The 24995-nt window shown below is 36.5% G+C and overlaps 1 protein-coding gene across 4 annotated transcripts in view; it reads left to right on the top strand.

Moving 5' to 3' along the window:
* RASAL2 (RAS protein activator like 2) overlaps window positions 1-24995 on the top strand; it is a 357686-nt gene that overhangs the window by 251587 nt on the left and 81104 nt on the right. For all 4 annotated transcript variants that reach the window (XM_047076953.1, XM_047076952.1, XM_047076951.1 and 1 more), the window contains exon 4: window positions 18085-18191. In XM_047076953.1, the coding sequence (XP_046932909.1) occupies window positions 18085-18191 (107 nt within the window). The remainder of the gene's footprint in view (window positions 1-18084; window positions 18192-24995) is intronic.

Genomic DNA, 24995 nt, shown 5'->3' with positions numbered 1-24995 from the left:
TATTGTATTTAGCATAAGTTTCTGTTTTATTTAATTCAATTATGTTGTCAATCTTAACATTCTATAAATGATTTCTTTTTTTTCATGACGTTTAGATGTAAAGAGTCATCCTGATCAGATCTTTCCTAATTCTATAAAGACTCAGATATATATATATATATATATATATATATATATATATATATATATCGATATTAATCCTACTCTTAATTTGTTATCACAGCCTCACTTGTCTTGGGTATTTGGGTGACTTTAAGAAATATGTGTACCTCCTAACTCCTCAATTCTCTGAAGCCTGTCCTATTCTACCTGCTTCCCATTCCCCACCTGTCCACATACCTAGAGAAACATCAGTGAAGAAAAGCAAACACAAATAACCCTGAGTAAAACCAACCACTTAGACCCTACTGCATCATGGGAAAGGAAGGTATAGTCAACACTAAACATCTTTCCTTTGCTTTTGAATGATATTTTTCTGTATTCTAATTATCTAACCTCAAGATTAATTTATTTTCTTTTTTGGCCATTACTCCTCTATACCTAAAAAGAATTTAATCAAATAAATAGAGTTGGGCAATTAAAAGGGACTGCAGTGTATGTCCCCTCCTGCCCCCACTCCTGTCCTCTGTTTAGGAGAGTTAATGAATTATACTCTTTTTTTCACAAGTGGAGGTGATAAAGACAAAGGATGTTAGAACACACTTAGAAGAAACTTGCAAATTCTTGCAAACTGTCCACCTAATGGAAGGAAACCTTAGCATTCATAATAGACAAGACACAGATAAATCAGTCTTGATTCTGCTCAAGGGCTACAACAAGTTTAGTTGTTGAGAGAGTAGATAGCTATGTACCTCTGCTCCACTGTGGCGGCAGTGAGCCCTGGATGTCAGCACGTCTTATTTGGGAGATTGAATCTCTCTCCTGACCATGGGTAGCAAACACCTCCATCTGTGGGCAAATGGGAATTTACTAAATTCTTTCAGAGGAACTAGGAGGAAAGCTATCTCAGATACAACTTGTAATAGCTTGAGGATTAAGCAAAGCTCTTGTGATATCATTTGCTACTGTAGTTACCATGAACTAGAACATGCTTTTCCCAGAGAAGACGCCAAGAGAACAATGAGAAACCCGAATCTACTTTATGATGAATCTAGAATTAATGGAACCAAAAGAGTCGTTGTGTCAGAGAACCTGTCAAACTATGGTTTCTTTCCCTAAGGAATTTTAGGCAGGTTTCTCTCTAGGAGAGAAGATGAAAGAACTTTGTATTGGTTAGACTTTACTACTTCACTTTTGAACAGAAGCCACTTAACTGATGTTCAGGCCTTCCTGTTGATTTAGTGCAGTGCTGGTTTGATGAAGCTTCATAAAATTGCTGTGCATTATTCTATTCAAAAGCCTTCCATGGCTCTCTCCTCACCCATCAGATGAAGTCAAAACACTGTAATCTGGAACTTATTCTGGCCCTTCTATCTGGCATTCCAGTATTCCTTTGGGAAGGGGCCAGGGGGACTTTCATTCCACCAAATTGATTAACTTCCTATATCTCAGGCAAATGCTGCCCTTTCCTACCTTTGCACTTGCTGTTTCTCTCATCGGCAGTGTCCCTTCATCCAAACCGAAATTTCCATAACTCTGTCCGTGCTTCAGATCTGACTCACGAACAAGATCCTGTGCTAGGTACTGTGGCTGGATACGAAGAAGTGTACGATAAACCTGGTTGCGAGAAACATAGAATTTGGGGAGAAAACATGAACGGTGTACAATTAAGGGAGAAAGATTTAATGATAATTCAAGACAACAATGGAGAAAATAAAATAAAGCAGTACCTGATTATGAAATGATTTATCTTAGCAAAAATTGCCTTGGGGATTTGAAGAAGGGAGACATCATTTTCAATTAGAAACCCTGAAAATTGCTTTACAGAGATAGGATTTAATCTGAATCTGAAAGCATAGAGTAGGTTTTTATAGAAATGGAGTTTTCTGTATGAAAGGAGTGTCATGAGGAATATTAAATTATGTTCACATCTAATGAACAAACTGATTTGAAAGGAACGGGAAGTTCATGTACATTAGCAATGAGAGATAATACTTGAAGGGTGTGTGGTGGATCACTGGGTAGGACCTTTCCTGACAATCTAATGAGTAACAATTTTATCCTGAAAGTAGTTGGGAAGAATTAAGGATTAATGAGGAAGAAACAAATGTGACCAAAATAGTTTCTTAGAAAGACATAGGTGGAAATGTCTTGTAGGGGGATGAGACCGGAGGCAGTTACACCTGTTTGAAAGCTATCAGAGAAGTCCAGATACGAAATAAGCGCCTCAATTTTAACACTTAACGCCCTATAATTAGTAATTAGTGCTTGGCTTATTTGTTGTTAAAACTAGATGTGAATGCCTCCACAGCAGGAGCCCAACCCTCTGTCTTTTCCACCCCCAGCACACTCCAGGTCCAGATAAATATTTGTACAGCTAATATGAATAAGATGAAAAGATGGAGAGATTACAAGCAATCTATCAACAGAGTTGCTGACAGACTGGAGGAATGGGGAGCAAAATAAATCAAAGACTTTTTGAATTTAGGAAGATGGTGGTAATATTAACAGAAATAGAAATGTTGGGAAAGGGAGCCAGATTTTGAGGACAGAAGATGAGTTCTGTTTAGCTATATTGACTTTGAGGTGACTAGTACGCACTCAGAAATATAGTTCTTGGAAATGAAGTCACAGGTGGAGAGCAACATTTGGGAGCCATCTAGAGAAGACAGATAGTTGAAGCTCTAAGCATCTGTAAGTGATCTACTATCAACAAACTGTCAAGAAAAAACAGAGGTCAGGGACTGAAGCTTGAAGAACACCAGTAGTGGGGCGGGGGGTGGGTAGAGAGGAAGAGGCGATACAGAGAGCATGATCCTAATGGCGGGAGGAAAGCCTGGACGGTGTGTATTATAAGTACTAAGACAGAAGAAGGTCAACTATGTTAGTGGTTACAGAAGACAAAAAAGACCACTGGATTTGGTAATGAGACTTTTGATTAATAACTTGTGAAATTGTCAGTTCTGTTTCATTCGTTAGAACTGAGGGAAAAGAAGCCAGATTTTATAATATAGAGAAATACAGCAGATGATGAGACAGTGAAAGCCATAGGTTCCATCTCTTGCCTGGAAAAATATGAGACTAATAAAAAGGAAAAGTACCTTTTTAAAAACTGGAGAGACTTGTACATATATACATATATTTGGTATAGGAAAGAGCAAGATATTAAACCGGTAAGAGAGGAGACTAACTGAGGGAACAAGATCCTTTATGAGTTTGAGGGTGAGTGTGGGATTAAGGGCACAGGATTAACCTTTTGAAAGGAGAAACTCCTACAGGAATCAAAGATGCTTGTAGAGATTTAGTAGTGGAAAGTAGAGAAGATGAGGGAGGTAACTGCTAGTGTATTAATTTTATGGCATTTAACTTACTCAGTCTTAGATTGTAGTTAGTTATTTGTGTACCCACCTAGCACTCCCGTTTCTGCATAGTAGGGTCCTTCACTTAATATCTTGGCATCTTCCAGAATAGCACTGAAGAGGTGCTTTATAAATACTTTTTTTGAATGAATGAGTGAATGAATGCTATTCAGATACCCAAAAGTTTGAGATTCAGCCATTTTCACAATTAGCCAACTCATTCTGTCAGAACTATCCTTTTCCCTCCTTTTCTCCACTGTTCTCTATTCTCATATCTGCAAGTACCATTTAAGGTACATTGGTAGCATTTGCAATTATTATTCAGTAGGTTGTAATTGTGTTTTCCAAATTCTAGAATAAGAAGCAAAATATTCAAATATTCTGTACTACTTTACATGTTCTAAACTGAATTTAAGTGATTTTTTTTCATTAAGTGAAGTTAAGTGATAGAATAATTCTATAAAAGAAGAATATCATTTTGACAAAACGTAAACATTTTCATGTTTCTAAGTGATTCTATTGACTATGGTTAACTATTTCATGTTGGTAACTTATAACTAAGATTACACCTAACATCAAGGAGAAAGTATATTCAATTCTAGCAAAATGGCAGACACCTTGAAAAATAATACAGAAACAACTAGAAATGTCACATTAATGAAACAAATGTGTTTAAGCTAAATGGTTGAACTCTATTCTTAGGAAGGAAAGGAAATCCCTTGGAAGAGAAAAAAGAAAACTAAAAATACAAGTGGTAAATTGTCCTGGGGGCATTTGCCAGTCTTAGAATCCCAGAATGTTAAGAGTTAAGAGCCACAAGATAGGAGATGGGCCTAGGGTCCAAATGAAGTGAGGAATTAGAACTGAAAGCCTCAGGACTCCTGGCTGGCTCAGTCTGAGGAGTATGCAACTCTTGATCTCAGAGTTGTGAGTTCAAGCCCTACACTGGGTATGGAGATTGCTTAAATAAATAAGACTTTTAAGCTTATTTATTTTAAGCTTAAATAAATAAGACTTAAAAAAAGATTAGAAATACTCATACCATTGTTCCCTATAGGACTGGGTCCCTTGATGACTGAAAATAAGAGAAAAATTTGCTCATTGGCAAAAACTGACAAATCGTTTTTATCTTAGACTGGATTAGTCAGGGAGAGAAGAAGATAAAAATCCCATGGGAATTTATAACTACAGTTCTGATAAGGTAAAACTAAAATAGTGGACAACAAAAATATGTCAGATAGAAAGGGGGTAATTGGAACTGAAGTTTTTTAAGATCATTGAATTATTCAAGAAAAGGATAGAAATCAAGATTGGCATTAGGCTTTAAGTACATGTGTTGAAATGTTAAGGACAGCTATTTAAAAAATGGAAATAAAGTGCATGATTTCAAAAGCAGTAGAAAAGAAAATGAATTTTTAATCTTTGACCAAGGATTTTTAAACCTTGGTCTGAACAGACCAAAAATCAGAAAAAAAGCATTAAAAAAAAAAAAGGTGAGAAGAAAACACAGTAAGATGGTGGGGAGCCTGGGTGGGTCAGTCAGTTAAGCATCTGATTCTTGATTTCAGCTCAGGTCATGATCTCATGGAATCCATGAATCTCATGGATTCAAGCCCCATGTCGGGCTCAGCACTGACAGTGCAGAGCTTGCTTGGGATTCTCTTTCTTCTTCCCTCTCCTCCTCCCTCCCTCTCCCTCTCCCTCTCCCTCTCCCCCCCTCCCTCTCCCTCTCCCTCTCTCTCTCTCCCTCCCTCCCTCCCTCCCTCCCTCTCTCCCTCTCTCCCTCTCTCTCTCCCTCCCTCCCACCCTCGCTCTCTCTCTCTCTCTCTCTCTCTCTCTTTCTCTCTCTCTGTCCTCCAAAACAAATAACTAAACATTTAAAACAAAAACACAGATGGTAAAAATAAAATCCAACTATATCAGAAAACACAATGTTAATTGCCAGACTCAGTATCTTTTTTAGTGTTGTGAATGAGAAAGACATAAAGATCCAGGAAGATTAAAAGTAAAAGGTTTGGGAAGATATCTTTGGCAAATAAAAGAAAGCTAGCATAGCCATGAAAATGAGATGAAATCGAACTTTATGTCAAAACCATTATTAGGAATAAAGGAGGTTACTACATAATGATAAAATATAGAAATTATTAGAAAGATATAACAGTCTTACATGCACCCAATAACAGTCTCAATTTATAAGGCAAAAATTGACAGAAATATAAGGAGATTAATCTACAGTCTTATCTATAAAAATTAGTAAAGCTATAGAAGACATCAAAAACATAATAAACTTGGGGCACCTGGGTGGCTCAGTCGGTTAAGCGTCCAACTTTGGCTCAGGTCACGATCTCACAGTTCGTGAGTTCGAGCCCCGCATTGGGCTCTGTGCTGACAGCTCAGAGCCTGGAGCCTGCTTCACAGTCTGTGTCTCCCTCTCTCTCTGCCCCTTCCCAGCTCATGCTGTGTCTCTGTCTCAAAAATAAATAAACATTTAAAAAAAAAACATAATAAATTTAAGTTAGTGGACATATATAAAATCCTGAATCCAACAATTATATAGTCTTATCATACACATATGGAATCTTCATGAAAACTGTCCATAGACTGGACCATAAATAAATCTCAACAAATTTGAAAGTCTTTATATCACACAGAATGACTTCTCTTGATCCTGGTTGAACTAAGATAGAAATTAGTAACAAAAATTTACTTTAAAAATCTTTGCTTTGGAAACTTTTAAAGTTACTTTTCTATGACTCTTTTGTCAATGAAGAAATAATAATGAAAATTGTAAAATGGTTAGAAGTGAACATCCTGAAAATGGTACATATCAAAACCTGTAGGATACTGTGAAATAATTATTAAGTGAAATTTACAGACTTAACTTTTTATATTGAGAAAGGCTGAAAACTAATGAGCTAATTAACCATTTGTCTCAACAAGTTAGAAATTATACATATATATATACATATATATATGTATATATATATACATATATATATATGTGTATATATGTGTATATATATATATATATATATATATATATATATATATATATATAAAATATATCTCCAAAGAAAGTTTAGGGAGAGAAATGATGAAAATAATAGCAAATGATTATGAAATGGAAGACAGAAATAAACATCATAGAATCAATAAAGCCAAGAGTTGTTTTATTAAAAAGTTCAATGAAGATAGATAAAACTGTCAAGATTTGATCAAGACAAAGAGAAAGCACAAAGAAACAATGTTACAAATTTAAAAAGAGGGGTGCATGGGTGACTTGTTGGTTAAATGTCTGACTCTTGATTTTTGGCTGAGGTCATGATTTCACGGTTCATGCATTTGAGCCCCATGTCGGGCTCAGTGCTGGCAGTGTGGAGCCTACTTGGGATATTCTCTCTCTCTCTCTCTCTCTCCCTCTCCCTCTCCCTCTCCCTCTCCCTCTCCCTCTCCCCCCCCTCGTTAAATAAATAAACTTAAGAAATGAAAAATGAAACACTATTACAGAAAATCAGAGACTTGAAAAATAGGAAGGAATCTATCATGAACAACTTTATGATATTTGAAAATTTAGAGAAATTGGGCATTTAAAGAAAGATGCAATTTTTTAAAATTGACTATAGAAGAAACAGAAAATATAAGTAGGCTTGCAACTTATAACCATGAAAGAAATTGAATCAGTATCTTAAAATTATCACCAACTGTGGTTTGATTTCTTATGTAGCTTGACTTCCGAAAAAGAGTAATTGCTGGATTACACTTACATTAATATTTTCAATCAGTGACAATTCAGTTTTTCATCATAAATGAATTAATTGATATTCTGGTATCTAAATTGAAGAAGAAACTAAAAATCCTAGGAGCCCTGCTAAACCCTACACGTGGCAGTTGAATCCCTATTGAGTCCCACAGGTGGTCAAGGTTCCCTTTGTGTTTAACTCTTACATCCTTTATTTAGAGGATTTCCTTAGAGAAAGAAAAAAAAAATTCTTTCAAAATTTTCCTGATGGAGATGTACAAATAAAAAAATTAAGAAAATCAAGCTGAACAGATATCTAAAGAAAATGGAAATGAATAAGAAGAAATCAAGATTTAAACCTTATTATGTTTAAATGTGCTTCTTAAGGAAACCTGGAGATATGTGAATTTTCAAAAAGAATGATTCCTAGGAGACATCTCAAAACTTTTAAGCCTAAGCTCTCATGTAGTTTATTTATCAAAATCCCAATTATAGCTGAAGATTCAAATTAATATACTGTACATAAAAAGACAGTGACTCTTAAACTTGACTATATGGTTCACTTTAATTCCATATGTGAATTAAAATAACTAGAAAACTGATTAATAATTTTACCATATATTAAGTTGAACCATATGACTTTGTATATGAAATAATATTTTACCACTTTAACATACATAAAAGGCAATTCTATATCACCCGATATGTTTATTAAAGGAGAAAAAAAAGGTTGTCAGACTATACTGAACTATTTTTTAGTTGTTCAAATTTATTTGTTACTAATTATTATCTTTTATTTTGTTTTAGTACTCCTTGCAGACAAGCAAAATTTAGTGTAAATGGTTTATGAGAACATTGCATATTTAAAATTGAGATAATTCTATTTACTAAAATTTGTTTTGTTTAAAAATTGAGGCAAGATCACTATTACTCAAACCTTAAATTATTTAAACCTCGTTCAAGACATCACTTGCAGAATACTGTATTGGGCAGGAATGTAGTTTGGTACCTGAAACTAAAGAACATATGATCAAGTAATATGAACTTCTACAAATGTATTAATTGGAAATCAAAGAAATGTCAATAATTAGAACTGGTTTTGTGAAAGTAGTTGAACTGACATTGGTATTGAAGGTCACCTAAGATTTGGCAGATAGGTGAAAACCATTAGCAAAATCAGACATAGGGAATGAATATGACCAGTTTGAGATCAAAGATCATCTGTCTAAGGCAATTTGTTGGAAGGTGCTGGCAGAAAAGAGGGACTGTGAAAGGTGATGCTAGGTGGTTTTTTTCAACCTATCTTAAGATCTCTAGGAAGGCAATTACATCAAGAAAGTAATGTTTTAGGGAAACTAATCTGGTAATGGCGAGCAGGATAGCTTTCAGCAGAAAAGACAGGAGTCAGTGAGATCAGTTAGGAGAGTCCTGCCATGATCTGCATGAGAAGATAAAAAGTCCAAGACCAGGGTGATAGATGGTAGTGGAAATAAAATGGACAAAATGAAGCCAACAGACATTTTGAAAAGAGATTTGACAACATTGGTGGCAGATGGGGGTACAAATCAACATCATAGGCTTCTCCGTCTTCTGATACCTTCACGAAGAATTGATATCCAATGTAAACATTTTTTTTTGTACAGTGCTATATGCATATTTGGCCCTTAGTACATGAATAAGTTCTCATCTGTGTATTAGAGGCCAAATATTTGTGTTTTCAGTACTTCAGTACTTTCTATTAATGCCTGTTTTTGGAACAAAACCCAAACTAGTCTTAAAAGTCCCTGGCATAATCAAGGACCATATCTTTTTAGGTTTTTAAAGGTGAATACTGAAATCATGGTATAAATAAATCAAAGATTTACCCACAATTATTTATGAAAAATACTAATAGTGAGAACATATTAAGTCAGTTATAGAAAAAGTTTACAGTTCTTACATCTCTGTAAGTTAGAAGACAGTGTCTTCCAGAGTTGAACATAAAATATTATTCACCAAAATGAAGTGAGATTAAGTTTTACAAATAACTCGATCGAAATGCTCAAAAATATCATTTTATGCTGAACAATGTTTTCTTAAAGATTATTCTTTGTAAAGCCTAAGATCTTCATGCTATTTATCTATTTTTGTCTCATAGAATTGGCCTGAGTACTTATTTCTCCACTTAGGTGTACTTTAGAGGGACAGGGTTTGGTCTTGTTTTTTTAACACTTCATTTTTTTAGGAGCAGTTTTAGGTTCATAGCAAAATTAAGAGGAAGGTACAGGGACTGTGCAGCCCCCTTCCCCCTCATGCACAACCTCTCCCATTACCAGTATCCCCCACCAGAATAGTAACATTTGTTATAGTTGATGAATCTGCATTAACACATCATAATCATCCAAGGTCTGTAATTTACATTAGGGTTCATTTTTGATATTGTATATTCTTTGGGTTTGGACAACTGTATAATGACATGTATTCATCATTACAGTACCACGCAGAGTTTTTTCACTGCCCTAAAAATCCTCTGTGCTCTATGTATTCATCCCTCCCACTAAGGTCAGGTTATTTTTTGGAGGACTTTTTATCACTTTTTAATTCAAGCAATCAGTATTAGATGTTTTTATAGGTTGTTTCCTGATTTGTTCACATTTTTCACCATTCCATTAAGCAAGACCCCTTCCTCCCTCTTTACCCCATTTCCTCACCTGTTTCTTGACTAGAATATTCTTATTAGCAACAGTGTTCCAGGATTGAGCATTTTCTTTGGTGGGCTTTTTTTGCACTAACTTACCCCTCTAAGAGAATGATTTAATTCTTTTTTTTTTATTTTAATTTCTATTTGTGGTGACAAATGTTAGAGTTATTGTGATCATTCACAATATATACGAATATCAAATTATTAGGTTGTACATCTGAAACCAGTATCAATCTGTATGTCCGTTATAATCCCTCAGTTAAAAAAAATTTTTTTTACAGTTATTTAGTTTTGAGAGAGAGAGAGAGAGAGAGCGCGTGAGCAGGGGAGGGGCAGAGAGAGGAGACACAGAATCCAAAGCAGGATCCAGGCTCTAAGCAAGCTGTCAGCACAGAGCCTGACATGGGGCTCGAACCCATGAACGGTGGTGAGATCATGACCTGAGCTGAAGTCAGACACTTAACTGACTGAGGCACCCAGGCGCCCCTATAATTCTTCAATTTTAAAAAAGAAATGCATATCAGATTTACCTAGGAAACTTTTTGTAATATTTATACCTAGGCTGTACTCTCCCCTTCCCCAAAGGTTGTAATTCATTGGGTCTGAGCTGGGCATCTGTGTTTTTTATTTATTTATTTATTTATTTATTTATTTATTTATTTATTTATTTTTAATTTTATTTTTAATTTTTTAAAATTTACATCCAAATTAGTTAGCATATAGTGCAACAGTGATTTCAGGAATAGATTCCTTAGTGCTCCTTACCCATTAGGCCCATCCCCCCTCCCACAACCCCTCCAGTAACCCTCAGTTTGTTCTCCATATTTATGAGTCTCTTCTCTTTTGTCCCCCTCCCTGTTTTTATATTATTTTTGTTTCCCTTCCCTTATGTTCATCTGTTTTGTCTCTTAAAGTCCTCATATGAGTGAAGTCATATGATTTTTATCTTTCTCTGACTAATTTCACTTGGCATAACACCCTCCAGTTCCATCCACATAGTTGCAGATGGCAAGATCTCATTGTTTTTGATTGCCGAATAATACTCCGTTGTATATATATACCACATCTTCTTTATCCATTCATCCATTGATGGACATTTGGGCTGTTTCCATACTTTGGCTATTGTTGATAGTGCTGCTGTAAACATGGGGGTGCATGTGTCCCTTCGAAACAGCACACCTGTATCCCTTGGATAAAGGGCATCTGTGTTTTGATTAAAAGATCTACAGCTGGGGCACCTGGGTGGCTCAGACAGTTAAGCGTCTGACTCTTGATTTCAGCTCAGGTCATGATCTCACGGTTCTTGAGATCAAGCCCCGTATCAGTCTCTGTGCTGACAGGGTGGAGACTGCTTAGGATTCTCTCTCTTTCTGCCCTTCACCCACTCACACTGTCTTGCATGCTCTCTCTCTCTCAAAATAAATAAACATTAAAAATAATAATAATAAAATAAAAGCTCTACAGCTGATTTGAATTCACAGCCAGGCTGGCAAATCACTGGTTAAGTGGAATGCAATGTGATAACGCATTATTTTTTTTAATTGAAATATAATTAACAGACAGTGTCATTATAGTTTCAGTGATTCTGTACATTACTCAATGCTCACCACAATAATACAATGCTAAGTGATTTACCTCTCTTTAATATATGAAGAATTGTGTGTATATTGTTAAAACCCTTTGAGTTATTTTTAGGAAGAAGTAGGAAAATTGGGGTCTCCATGATTATTTATCTTATTTCTTCTCCATTACAGCATATTATACAAAACACAAGGAGAATAGGGTAACATGCATAGTAATTAAAAGTACAGACTCTAGATCCAGACTGTGTGAGTTCCAATCCTGATTCTACCCTTTACCAGCTGTGCAAACATAGAGTAATAGAATCTTTTCTTGTTTTCTTATCTGTAAATGGAGGCGATAGTTCCAGAGAATTGTTGTAATGATGGAAGAGATAACTCCTATAAAACACGTGGCATGTAATAAGGAATAATAAATGATAGTTTGGTGTTGCAGGTATGCTCGTTATGTTTTTATCATTATTATTAAGATCCTTGGTGGTTATCACTAAGAACCAGAGATCTGCTTTGTGTTTGAATCTTAAGCTACCATGTAGACATCCATGAGCTGTTTTCTTAGCCTTTCTGGTTGAGACTGCTGTTTGCACTAAAGCTATTCTCTGCTATCCCATCCACTATCATCATGTGAAGTCCTAAGTTGAAGAAATGAAGTACTTGTCGGTGTGCAAACTCCTTGACCAGAGAGAAATCAATATATTCTCCTATTATATTAATAAGAAGGAATTTTAAAAATAACAATAATAACAATAGAGAATAAATTTGTTGAGGTAAAGAAAAGGTGGGGAGGCTGAATGGCTTTACTTCCTGAGAATTCACCACGTTTGTGTACTTAGCACCAATTGGTTTGGATTGAAGTCAGTGTCAAGGGCATGCAAACTTGAAAGGTCGGCTTGTTTGAGTGAAGTCCTGCAGTCTAAGTGATACAAATTGGATAAATTAAAGTGGCTCTGGGGATTTGTATTTCAGAGCAGCTGAATGGTAGTGACTGTCCTGTACATAGACTTTAAAGCTGTAAAACTGGGATACAGCAGAAAATGTCCTACTGAAAAGCAGGTGGATGAAGTCTATAAACGCCCAGGTGCTACGGTGTTAGCAACTATATAAACGCAATATGTAATTTTCTTCTCTTTGTTCTTGTCACTTTTCCTTTACAACATTGTTCTCCAACTGAATCTTTAAGGTCCCATTGCCTTTAGGAGTCTTCCAACGAAACACAAAATCTCATTCTCCTGAAGCCTTTCCCCTTTCACCTTTTGCCATTTGTTTTGAGGTCCTTCTTGACCGAATACATACAGACCCATTGTCTAATAGTCTTCCTTCCTTCCTCTTTTTCCCTTCTGCTCCTGTGGGAAAGGAGTTCTAATTTAGAATTCACAGCATGAAGAGAGAAGTTCTTTGCTTATCTTATTCATTAATAACTTGAGCCACTGACATATCCTATCTTATTTATTGTCATCATTTACACAATATAAGGGCAAATAGACGATAGTGGAGTGGGCTCATTCGCAGCAGCACCCTGAAACTTCAGTGAGGTGAATGCGTACACAAACACAGTTTGGTGTGTAACTTTCTGTCAGGCTTGATTGAAATGTTACTGATTTTTAAAAAGGTTTTTGAAGTGAACTAAAAAGTTCCCCTTTCTAGACTAGAATAATATTGGAACACTTGTTTCCTAAATATAATACCCAAAATATTAAAGGGGCCTGTGAATAATTGTAATGGACAGAGCCTCCCTGTTCATTCATGTTTGATAATTCTGTGCACAAAATTACTAGAATTGACCCGGGTAGCCCTTCATCTGAAGTATTCAGGCACACGATATATGCCACACCGACTGCATCTGTGAACATGTAATGTTTTTCTGATCTGTCACAACTAGAGACTTTTGCTGTGAGAAGGGTATTTTGGTTCCTTACATCATTGTCCAACAAATTAAAACTTTATAAGTATCTTTCTACATTTTGGTTATTTTTCATGTTGAATTTTCTGAAATTACTTTCACATTGGTAACTATTATTTTCTTCTTTTAAATTTGGCCCCACACTCACCCAAGAGAATAATAATTGTTACCACCTCAGGGGCCCAAAGATTAAGGCAGATAGATACCAGACCCAGCACTTCGCACAAAACACTCAATATTAGCTAAAATTATCATAAAAATACTTCTTCTGCCTTAGACAAGGTAGTCACAAAAGAGGTGCCTAAATAACTTTTATAGTACATCTTTTTCTCTTCAAAGAAATTATTTTGAACCATTTCTTAACGATGGTAACTTATTCTAAGAGTGACACACATTATCAGAATTCATGACACCTGAGCCCTGGTATTTATGTTAAGTGTGTGCATGTATGACATGATGGCAAACAAACTTTGGTTAAATATGACTGAAAAAAAAGGTAAATGTAGGAGCGCTTGGGTGGCTCAGTCAGTGAACGTCCGACTTGGGCTCAGGTCATGATCTCACAGTTCGTGAGTTCAAGCCCCGTGTTGAGCTCTGTTCTGACAGCTCAGAGCCTGGAGCCTACTTCAGAGTCTGTCTCCCCCTCACTCTGCTCTTCCCTGCTCATGCTCTGTCTCTCACAAAAATAAATAAACATTAAAAAATTAAAAAAAAAAGAGTAAATGTACTTGATGCTTATAGATATTTGGCCATAATGATAACAGATACAACAGATACCTTTCTCATTTAGGATATTTTCAGGGGCTTTTGGAACCTAACCCTCAGTTAATATGATAAACATTTCCCTTTACTCTCTTTCCAAACATACAATATTCCAGAATTATTTCAATCACACTCATTATTCAAACTCCTGAAAAGAAAATACCTAAGAAAGTGCCAGTAAGTGTATCTCTCCATAGGGTTTCTCTGTGCTTTATTATACCTTTTGGTGAAATGTGTTTGACCAGGTGGTTTTTCATTTCACAGTAAAAACCTGAAGTCTGCACATATAGGCCTACAGAGCCTACATGGTCTGAGCACACCTCCATAGCCTCAGGCTTTCTGCTGCTACTTACTGGTCCCTTACGCGCTGGCCTCCACGCTGCACTTTACTCCAGGAACTTTGTATTGGCTCCCCCCTGCCCGCAGTGTTCTTCCCTAATCAACCTACAAGACCGACCTCCTCACCTCATCTTCTCAACGCAGCCCCACCCATTCACTGTAATTACTATAGTGAAATTACTACACCTCGTCATCTCCTTTACACTGTCCTGCTTTTTTGTCTTCCTTGAAATGCTTTCTGACATTTCTTCTCGATAAGTGAATTAAAGTCATGAACAGTACAACTATTAGGTTCTAAAGGCAGACGTTGACTTCTGTCTGTTGAACAAGCACATCCTTCACCAAAAGTGCCTTTGCCCCTATAATCTTCCAGCAGAAAAGATGAAATGGCTTACACAGAATCACACAGATAGTTGGGAGAGCACCCAGTCGTTCGCTTTGTTCAATAATGTTCCCTGCGGAGCTACGTTGGAGGTTGTCTGTCATCATTTTAAGTTGTCACTTCATCTTGGTTCATACCCAGTGGCAAAGGAAATGAAGAGATAAATTTAAAACTTAACCAGGCTTTTCTATTTTATAACTTTTTGTGCCTTTCAATCTGCAGGTGGAAAATATCTTTAGAGGATGAGAAAGTGAATACAATGGTTTCAGACCTTAACTGAAACAATATTATAAGTCTCTGACTCAGTCTTAGAGAGTGAGCATATTTTAAAATAACTGTAATTAAATATTATGACTATGAAAGGAACACTAATTCTTATAGCAGGTGAAAATAATGCAGGCGTCTGTAACGTGAGTGGGGGCAGGGGAGAGAGCCGTCTAATTTTGGTCTACTGGAACCGGTATAGATTTTCCTTCTAACTCAGCAGAAAGGTGGCTTTAGGGGGATAGTAGCAGCTTTCCTTTCTGCTTGGAGATTTCAAGTTCAAGGTAGCTGGGCCAGTTTAATATGCAGGCCTGCCTGTGACTAATCCAGTGAGTTGTTAATTTGGCCCTTGCTGATGCTGCCACCATGGCTCTGAGCGGCCACTGGTGCTTGGGTATATGTTCCTTCGCTCCACTTTGAAACAGTTCCGAATCTTCTGAAAACGAAAGAACTTGGGTATTCAAGGGCCTTTTTTTGCATCTGCAGATAAGTTGCCTTGTTGTGGGGGCTGAGAAAGTCAGGGAGTGTAGACTTCTTCTCATTGGCTCATGCAGCTTATTTCCTTCCTGTCTTTTCCCTCGTCAATGTCAATTGTTCAAACTTCAAGAAAAATTTAATTTCCTCTTTTTGAACCTAGTAATATTCTCTAAGCTACACCAGAGTTGTGATTTTTCTCAAGGTACAGAAAGAGAATCTAAAAGAGGAAGAGAAGTACAACAAGTAACGTATCTGTTAGAGTTTAACATGTGGTTGCTCATTTTAGCCAATATAATTTCAAATTGTTAAAAGCACTGAAATATATTTATTTAATGAGTTCATATGCCTGAAAACTATAATTAGATGTTTGAAAGAAAATGAGGAAATGTTTCCATTTTTTTCCTTATCCAGAACATTGGAAATTAAAGGAAAACTGTTTCCTGGATCATTTTAGTCTTGCTAATGGAACTTATTTTCCTCCAAGTTTGGTTTCTCCATCAATTATTCAGAGATTAAAATATATTATACTGTAATATTTAATCTCATGTATCTTCTAATTATAGGTTATTATCAGAGGAAAGATGAGATTTTCTTGTGTCTTCACCAGACCCTCTCCCCACCAGCCTGCCCCCCATATATTAGAAATGCCTAACTTGGATAATCATTCTTTAAAGTCACGTTCCTAAAGTCTGAAGGTCTTGTTGTTCGGAGTGCTTTGCAAAGCTGGTTTGTTTAAATTTGGTGCTTTGTGCCATTGCCGTGAATTTTAGCTAATTGTACTGCCATTTTTTAGAAGTCATGTGTGCCTAATTCTGAAAATGGCTTTGTGCATTAAGGCTCATTTAACCACTGATGGTTAGAGAGAAGTTGAGAGACTTAACAGTTATTGCTCATAATTTTAAAACAGTGATAGCATGGGACTTTCTTGTACTGCAGGCATATAAGACGCTATGTTGGCAACCTCTGTCATTAGCAATGTTGCAATTTGGCTTATGTCTTACTGGTCAAGATGTCACACAGAAGATATGTTTAGTTGTGGAAAGAAAATCAGTGTCCAGCATGCAAAGATGGTAATAGGGTAAGCACTTCCAATTGGATTTTCATAGGAGGGATTGATTTGTGTGCATTACTAGGTCTGTGTAAAATGGTGTCCTTTTGGCACTAGCTGAATATAAATTTCAGTAAATGTTTTTTTCTTGCTGCGGATTAGTGTAATACAGTGAAATTTTCTGTAACTGAGGGGAGGCAGTGGTTGGGCGTCTGCTAATAGCCTGAAAGTAACTAATGAGGATGTGCAGTCGGAACGATTGATTGAATAGCTGCAGTCCTGTGTGTTTCTTTCTCGCTTGCTCTCTCTGCAAGCTGTAGGGAGGGAGGGGGAAGAGCAAGACACAGGGAGGGAGCGAGAGAAAAAACGCTTTCTCTTAAGTAGAAGTAGCACGGATCCCAGGGGCCAGGAGGCCAGAAATGGAAGTTTAAACTGCATCTATCTTTTAAAGGGAGAACAGCAGGAATCAAAATGTCAGTCTCCGGAGTCACGATTTACTCCTTATTTTTTAAGATCTGGAAGATAATACAGAGTACTTTTTTTAGGATGTGTTTTTTTTCCTTGTCCATGTTGAGATTATCTAATGTTATCTGAGAAGCTGGATTCCTATATGTCTGTCAGTTGACGTGGAGATGGGAAGCAGTTGTGATAAAGGTATAATATGTGTATATCTATCATCTGTGTGCGTGTGTATGTGCATATATATATGCATATATTTATATCACTCTATGAAAAAAATGTTTAAATGTAACCTTAATATAGTGTACAGTAATTAAATTAGAAAATATCACATCATCTGCAAAATCCGAAGCTTGTTAGGTCAGTTTGAACAGATTTAGGAATACAGAGTAAGATCTTAGTAAGGTCATATTGCCAGCACAAGGAGAAGCTGATCTATTTTTATATCTGCATAGGCATATATGTTATTTTATCCTAGCAGCAGCTTTCAGTCGCCTCATGGCCCTTTGGTTGCAGTCTGGTGAATCATCTTATCTGCACAGAATTGAACTTTGACCTTTGTGCAGACACCATCGAATCATGTACAACACATGACTATATTTTGTTCACAAGAATGCCAAAATTGTCTTTGGATTCTGTTAACTCCTATGTTGCTGACAAATAGAGAAGTATATTCATGCACTGCGAGATGCGAATATCAAGTGAATTTATAGATCTTAAACATAGCTCAGAAAATGTGAAAATATTTTTTATGTGTGCACAGATGAAATTATAATCTGTCATGCTAAAGCGGATTCTTAACTGTGACCAGGTCTCCCTAGTGTCTTGATAGTTCGAATACCACAGAGAGAAACAGAGAAATCATGTGGAGATAGAATGTAATATGCCTTTAAAGGAAACTGATTTTTGTGGGGGAGAAAACCCCCAATAATTTTACATTGTAGTCAAAGATCCTAAATTTCGGTTTCTTAATGATGTTTCTTTCTTCTTTTCCAGAGGTGCCGGCAGAGAGGTCCCCCCGCAGACGGAGTATCTCAGGGACCAGTACATCAGAGAAACCCAACTCCATGGACACTGTAAATACCTCACCCTTCAAAGTACCAGTAAGTGCTCCTCCTCTCTAAAAGATATTTTACTTTTCTCTCCTTTCTTCTTAGAGACAGTTACTAAGGAATCCACACATTTTGCTCAAGAATTTCTTTATAATACTGAAGTTAAAGGACACAGTTATCAACTTATGTAGATTAACTGTGGTTAATGTCCACCACTTTGAGTAGAAGGTTTATTACATTTTAGGGAATAATTATTAAATTCAAATTCCTCTGACCTACAGAGTACAAATCTTTGCAGGATGCCCTTTTATGAAGTTACTAGTGAAAATCTGTTACCATTCTGTAAAGATGCTGGTAGGATTTTTTTTTTTTTTTCACAAATGGGAAGAGTTTTTTGGTTTTTGGTGTTTTTCATTTTGTTTTGTTTTGTTTGCCTTGAGCTAGAGGATAAACAGTGAATGATGGGACTCATAAAGTTGCAGAGCAGATTATCGGAGAATTAGACGATTGTGAGTTCTATTCCTGAGACCTGGCCTGTGCTTTGCTTAAGCCATCTTTTGGATGACCATCTAAGTGCTTAAGAAATACCCTGGAAGAAATATTTCTTAAACTGACTAGGCAGTACTAAGAGTCAGTATTAAATATTGAATGCTGAGATCAGAAGGCTAGAAGCGATCAGGTCAGCTGACCAGCACTTGCAGTCCTGTTTTGTACCTTTTTGATATAACTCTGAGTAACCCAGATTTTAATCCATCCATTTTCTTTGCTTATCTAATAAGAAATATACTGCCTAATTATATCATTTCAGTAAAACTTACTGTTTTTAAACTTGAAAAGAGTAACTATCATGAAGCTGGTCATTGTTGTAGGTACAATGGAAAACACTATAAAGTAGAAGTAGACTTTTCTATTGGGGGAAAAAAAGATGATTTTCTTTTAATTCAGCTAAGTTAATATGTTGTATTCCTTATTTATATATTCCACTACTTTTTATTTTTTTAAGTTGGGATAACTCTGTAGGTTGAAATGATATTTTGAGATATATAAGCTGGTATTCATTTATAAGTCAACCAACATGAATGTTTTATTTTGGATTAACTCTGAAGAGCAAGATTTCCCTTTATTGTCTCTCAGTGTCTTGTAGCGTTTTTGAATATCTGTTACTGTGTGACACCTTCCACATGTTTACAGATTCTCTCATTTTTAAAGATCACAAGCAAGATTGGATTAATATTCTAACAATATTATGACGGAATGATAAAATATCAGATTTCATTCCTTTTACTAAATTTCTTTCTTCCATAGACCTAGCTTCCCACTTAAATGTTTGGGTTTTTTTAATGAATGAAAAGGGCATTTTTTTTTTCCTCTTCCCTCCCCTTCTTGTTTTCCTGATGAAACAGAAATCAAATATAGTGAAACTGACTATCCATACACAGTGTTTGGTGAAAAGAATTGAATTAGAATTTGTAATTTTCATACAAGCCTGCTAAAATAGAATGGTTAATTCTTAATTTTTTTTTTAAGTCAATAACTGAAGAAAAATATCCTATAACATTCAAGTACTTCTATTGAATCTGAAGTTCATGACTGGGCTTTTTAAGTTTGAATTAATTAAGAACAATAATTTTCATTTGTATTTAAACAGTTGATAGCTAATTTGAGGTTTACCTTAATAATAGTAATTACTCTTGAGTAAAAGTAATAAACCAATGATGCACATACATGATGGTGAGCACTCCTTTACAGACCATTTATTCAGCTGTTACTCTTCTGACAACCTCAGCCATCTCACAGATTAAGAAATATTGAAGGAAAGAAGGAGCCTCTGACTGGCAAACTGTAGTTCCAAAGCCCATGCACTTAGCTCTCTAGGAGAATTTAACTATTCGTAAGTTCTTACCTAGGCAGTTATTTGAAAAATAACCATCAGAACACATTGATTGTCATTTTTGAAAAAATGAAGTGAGTTGGGGGGAGGAGGCAGAGGAAATGAAAAGCAAGGACTCATAAAAACAACCTGAATCCACTTATTATAAAGGCAAATAGCCCAGTGTTGCCATTGAACTACAGGAGTACCATTGAATTACAGGACACATGGAGAATAGTGAAGTAATTGACATTGATAATAATGATCCTGAATCATTAAGAAAAAGTGAAATTATATTTGTCATGCCAGTTTTTTTTAAAGTGTCACTGTGCAATATTGTGATATATATCCATTGAGAATATTTTAAATCTTAAAAATATCTATTGCTTATAAAACTTGTTATCCAGAAAAATATGGTTTGTGAAATACCTTATTCCATGATGGCTCTGGATAAATAATTTATATTCTCTTAAAAGAAACCAAAATATGCTGTCTAAAAGAGGCAATGAGGTACTCAGATATCTGGAAATTCACAGTATGTTTTAAGTTTCCATATAATACCAATAGCTAATGTGACTGACTTAAATGTAGTGCCAATTAGAATTGTGTCTAGCTTTCAGATCAACACAGAATGCTTTTGTAATTAATATCACAGTGGAGTCTGCATGTGAGAAAGCAGTGTAAGAAGGAACCAAACTTTGAGATACTTAACTAAGTTACTAATACAGTATCCCATGCTATTAGCATGATTGTTTCCATGGAAGTGATCCATGTTAACTTTCTGAAGGGGCAAAAGTGAGATTTAAGCACAAGTACTTGTGATCCTGGGATTCATGTGTCTTTACTGTGCTGTAAACAGCAGGTTCACAACTTATCAGGTGGACCCTCCAAAGGGCTTACTCTTCCCAGCTCCATTTTCAAGCAAATACTGAGGGCAGATAAGTAGTTTTTAGCAAAAGCCTTGACGGAAATTATTGACAGTGACACACTTCCCGAATGGTTGCTTTGGGCAAAGTATTAGTGATTCACCAATTATTGATACTTTCTTGGCACTAGGTCTTAGGGACACAGAAACGAACACAACAGAATTTTCCACTCCCAGAGAATTTAAAGTCTAGTAGTAAGAGACAGAAAAATGACCAGATTCATAAGAAGGTAGATAAGCGTGGTGACACAGATTTTTAACAATGCATTGTGTGAGCAAAGGCTTTTCCGGGGAGCCAGTATTTGAGCTGTTTCAAAGGCTGAATGAAAATAATTGACGGGAAGAAGAGTATCCCAGGCAGAGGCAATAGCAGTTTAGAAAGACACACTTCATAAAGTGACTGAGGCTTGCAGGGGATATAAGGGTTCAGTGAGCAGGAACCAAAAGGCATGTAGGCCAAAATGGCAAGAGAGAGGATGGGGAGGTAGGTTGGGGCAAGACTGGGAATGTTTGTTTGTCAAACTTAACTAAATTTGGCTGGCCATTAAAGCGTTAGAGATTTGTTTTCTGAAATATTTATCTTGGCTCAAAAGCTAAACCAGAAAGGAGCTAGCCATGCACTCTCCAAAAGGGCTTTCTTCCCAGCTCCATTTGTGTAAATACTGTGAAGTATTGGTAAATTTCTTGACTCTTCCCCAAGTGACTCTTTTTCCCCTTGCTATCGGCATCATAACTCAGGACGACAAGTAAGGGACTGCCTGCCATTCAAGAGAAGGCCAGCCCTGCACCCACCCCAGGCTATCAGCTGTAGAGAAGTGGTTAGCTTTTGAGAGATCAGGAGAAGCAAGGGGTAAGAGTCACTTGTATCCTGCTGACTGCTGCTGGATGTGGTAGAAAGGAGCCAGGGAGTAAAGATTGCAATGAGCCCAAATTAGGGAAACCCAAAACCTTTGTATATCTTTCCCATTCCCCAAAATGTATATTTTTCTAATCTTAGAATGGATAGCCAGTACAACAGTCTATTCATGTGTACTTCTTACTTAGTCTAAGCCATCTTTATGCCCGTGGTGGACAGACGAGTCAATAAGTTGAAATAAGCTGAAAAGTAAAAATAAACATAAGAGGGAACTTAGGTGGCCACTGAATCTATAGGTAAGGCAAGGTCTTGGTGTTTAGGAATTTTCAGTGCATTTGTACTTTTATCTAATCATAGGCATAAGGAGAAGCAGTGATCTGCAGGATACTTTTCCTGTTTCTTCTGTTCGTTCCATATTTCTTTACCTTAATTCCAACTGCAGTTGTTTGTTTCTAGGTCCATGTCCCTCATTAGACAATAAACATCTCCTCTCATCTTTGTAGCTACCTCAGTGCCTAACACAGTACCTTGCACACAGTAAGCACTCCACAAATAATTGTTTAATGGATAAGGCATTCATGACTTACTGAGTGACCAGAGTCAAGGGAGTGTCTCACGTTTACTCTCTTAGTATTACTCATGATATCTCAGTCAAATGGATTACTAAACCTTTTAATAATCACCAAGCGATCGTTTGGAGTAAATGCGTGTACCTGTGCAAAAGAGTTACATGTTTTTCTTCAACCAAAAGAGATTTTAATATATATTTGGAATTCGGGGCTTTTTGGTATTTTATGTATATCGTGTATTCTGTGTCTACTTACACTGGGAAGTGTAACTAGATAGAAACCTTTATTTAATGTTTTGTTTCTGTGGATGTTTCTTTGAGCCCTTTACATGTCATATATATGTGTAAGCTCACAGTGTTTTTGCAGATCTGAGTTTTGACTATTAGCTTCTTCAGGAACACTTAGTTATTTGAGTCGTTTTTGCCTCTTTTTAAAGATGCTATTTTTCATTTGTTTCTTTATCATATTGCTAGGCTTTTTACATTTATCACATTTGTGCTTTCCTTTAAATAAAACATCCACTGTATGGTTTATACATTGTTAAAACTATATTCAAATAATATTTACAGGGGTAATTAGGAAGAAACGAGTAAACTAATGAGTTATCCACGTACTTAAATTTAATTCAGAAAGGGAAAATGATCACGCCTTGTAATTGTATATATTTGTTTCCCATTGCCTGAGTGTTTGGAACAGGCTTCTTTCTTTAATGTTCTATTTATAAAGTGACTATTGATATTTATGATTTTTATATCACTTCTCCTTAGACGATGCCATCCATTTAGCTTTGGCTAAAAGAAAGCGGCTTGTGTTCCGGGCCAGGTGCTTGGCTTAGTGTTCTCATTTCCATAACACAATGGTCTGAGTTGGCCTTCCATGTAAATGTAACACAATGCAGTCGCAGCTGCTTCGTTTGTATTAGCTTTGAGCTTGGCTCTGAAAGAATTCAGGCACTAAAATTTATGCCAAGACAACCAGAAAGCATAGTTGAACTAAGGCAGTAGCTGACTGACTGTTCCTTTGTCACCTTTCTTGTTCCTGTGACAGTGACACCTGAGCATTCCCAATCAGATAGAGTAGATACAAAAGATTGCCAAAAGATGAAAACTTGGCATAGTTTTTTAAAAGAAGTAAAGCTTTAGAATAATAAATGTAGATGGAGTTAAATTCTTGTGTAAAAAGAAATGTTACATCCTTTCTTAAGTATCAAGATGTCAGGCTCAGTTGGTATTGGTCTCTGTTTTGGAAGGCAGCTATGCTCACCACTATACCACCAACGCTGACTGGTCTCTGTTTTGAATAGAATCCTCAATAAGATCCTTAATAAGATTTTTGTTTTTCCAAGTTAAACAAAGGGACAGAGCTTCATGCCCACTTGATAAAGATCAGATAGGGGTGTCTGGGTGGCTCAGTCAGTTAAGCCTCCGACTTTGGCTCAGGTCATGATCTTGCAGTTCATGGGTTTGAGCCCCACACTGGGCTCTGTGCTAACAGCTCGGAGCCTGGAGCCTGCTTCAGATACTGTGTCCTCTCTCTCTCTCTCTCTCTGCCCCACCCCTGTTCTCTCTCTCTGTCTCTCCAAAAAATACATAAAAATTGGGAAAAAAAAAAAAAAGATCAGATAGTGTTCATTGTCAAAACCAGTGGTTTTCAACTCTGGCTATTCCTAAATATCACCTAAGGAACATCCACCCCCCCCCCCCCCAAACAAAACCTAATGCCTGAGCTCCACCTCAAACCAGTTAAACCAAAATCTCTGAGCTAGAACCAAGTATTCTGTATTTTTTTTTAAAACTCCCAGATGATGTACCCAGGGTTGAGAACTATTTATCTAAATGATTAGTTAATATATTAGGAACCGATTTTTTTTTCTTATTTTAAAGAGAACACAAGTTGGGGAGAGGGGCAGAGGGGAGAGAGAGGGAAGGGGGGAAGGAGAGAGAAAGAGAATCTTAAGCAGACTCCATGCTCAGCATGGAGCCTGACACGAGTCTCTATCCCATGAACCTGGGATCATGACCTGAGCTGAAATCAAGAGTCAGATGCTCAACCAACTGAGCCACCCAGGCACCCCATATTAGGAACCCATTTTAGTTCATGTCTTTTCTGTGGACATCATTTCTTTTTTTTGTACCTTTAGGTCTGGCATAAGAAACTAATAAGTGATATTTTTTCAGTGGCCTGCCATTGCTTACAAATCGCTGCATTGTATATTAGTTGCCCTTCCAAGTGTTTGACACAGTCCATTTGAATGACAAGTATAAATGTACAAAATACAAAATAGTGACCTCTGGCCAGCCTAAGAATCTCAGTCTCAGGGGTGAAATAATCCATTTTAATTCATAGTAGCCATGGTACAGTGCCATTTCAATTTTTGTATTCCTCATTGCAGTTGCATTCCTGGGCACTTAAAGTTCTGTCTTCTGCTACTTAAAGATCCTGTATCCAACTTCTCTTCTTCCCTTTACTGACCATCTGTGTGGAGTTAAAATCCAAAGTAGGATCACCCTGCAGTGGTACCTCTTTTGATAGACATAATATGAATATATTCATGTATTATATATTCATATTATGTCTATCAAAATAGTACTACCAGAGGTAAAAATAATATAATAAACATAAGAATGTCAGGAAA

This window comes from Lynx rufus, unplaced genomic scaffold, assembly GCF_022079265.1.
Source record: "Lynx rufus isolate CCGP_SWC_20201006 ecotype Redwood Valley unplaced genomic scaffold, mLynRuf1.p SCAF_15, whole genome shotgun sequence".
In the NCBI taxonomy this organism is placed as follows: domain Eukaryota; kingdom Metazoa; phylum Chordata; class Mammalia; order Carnivora; family Felidae; genus Lynx; species Lynx rufus.
This window is presented reverse-complemented; position numbering and strand designations above follow the sequence as displayed.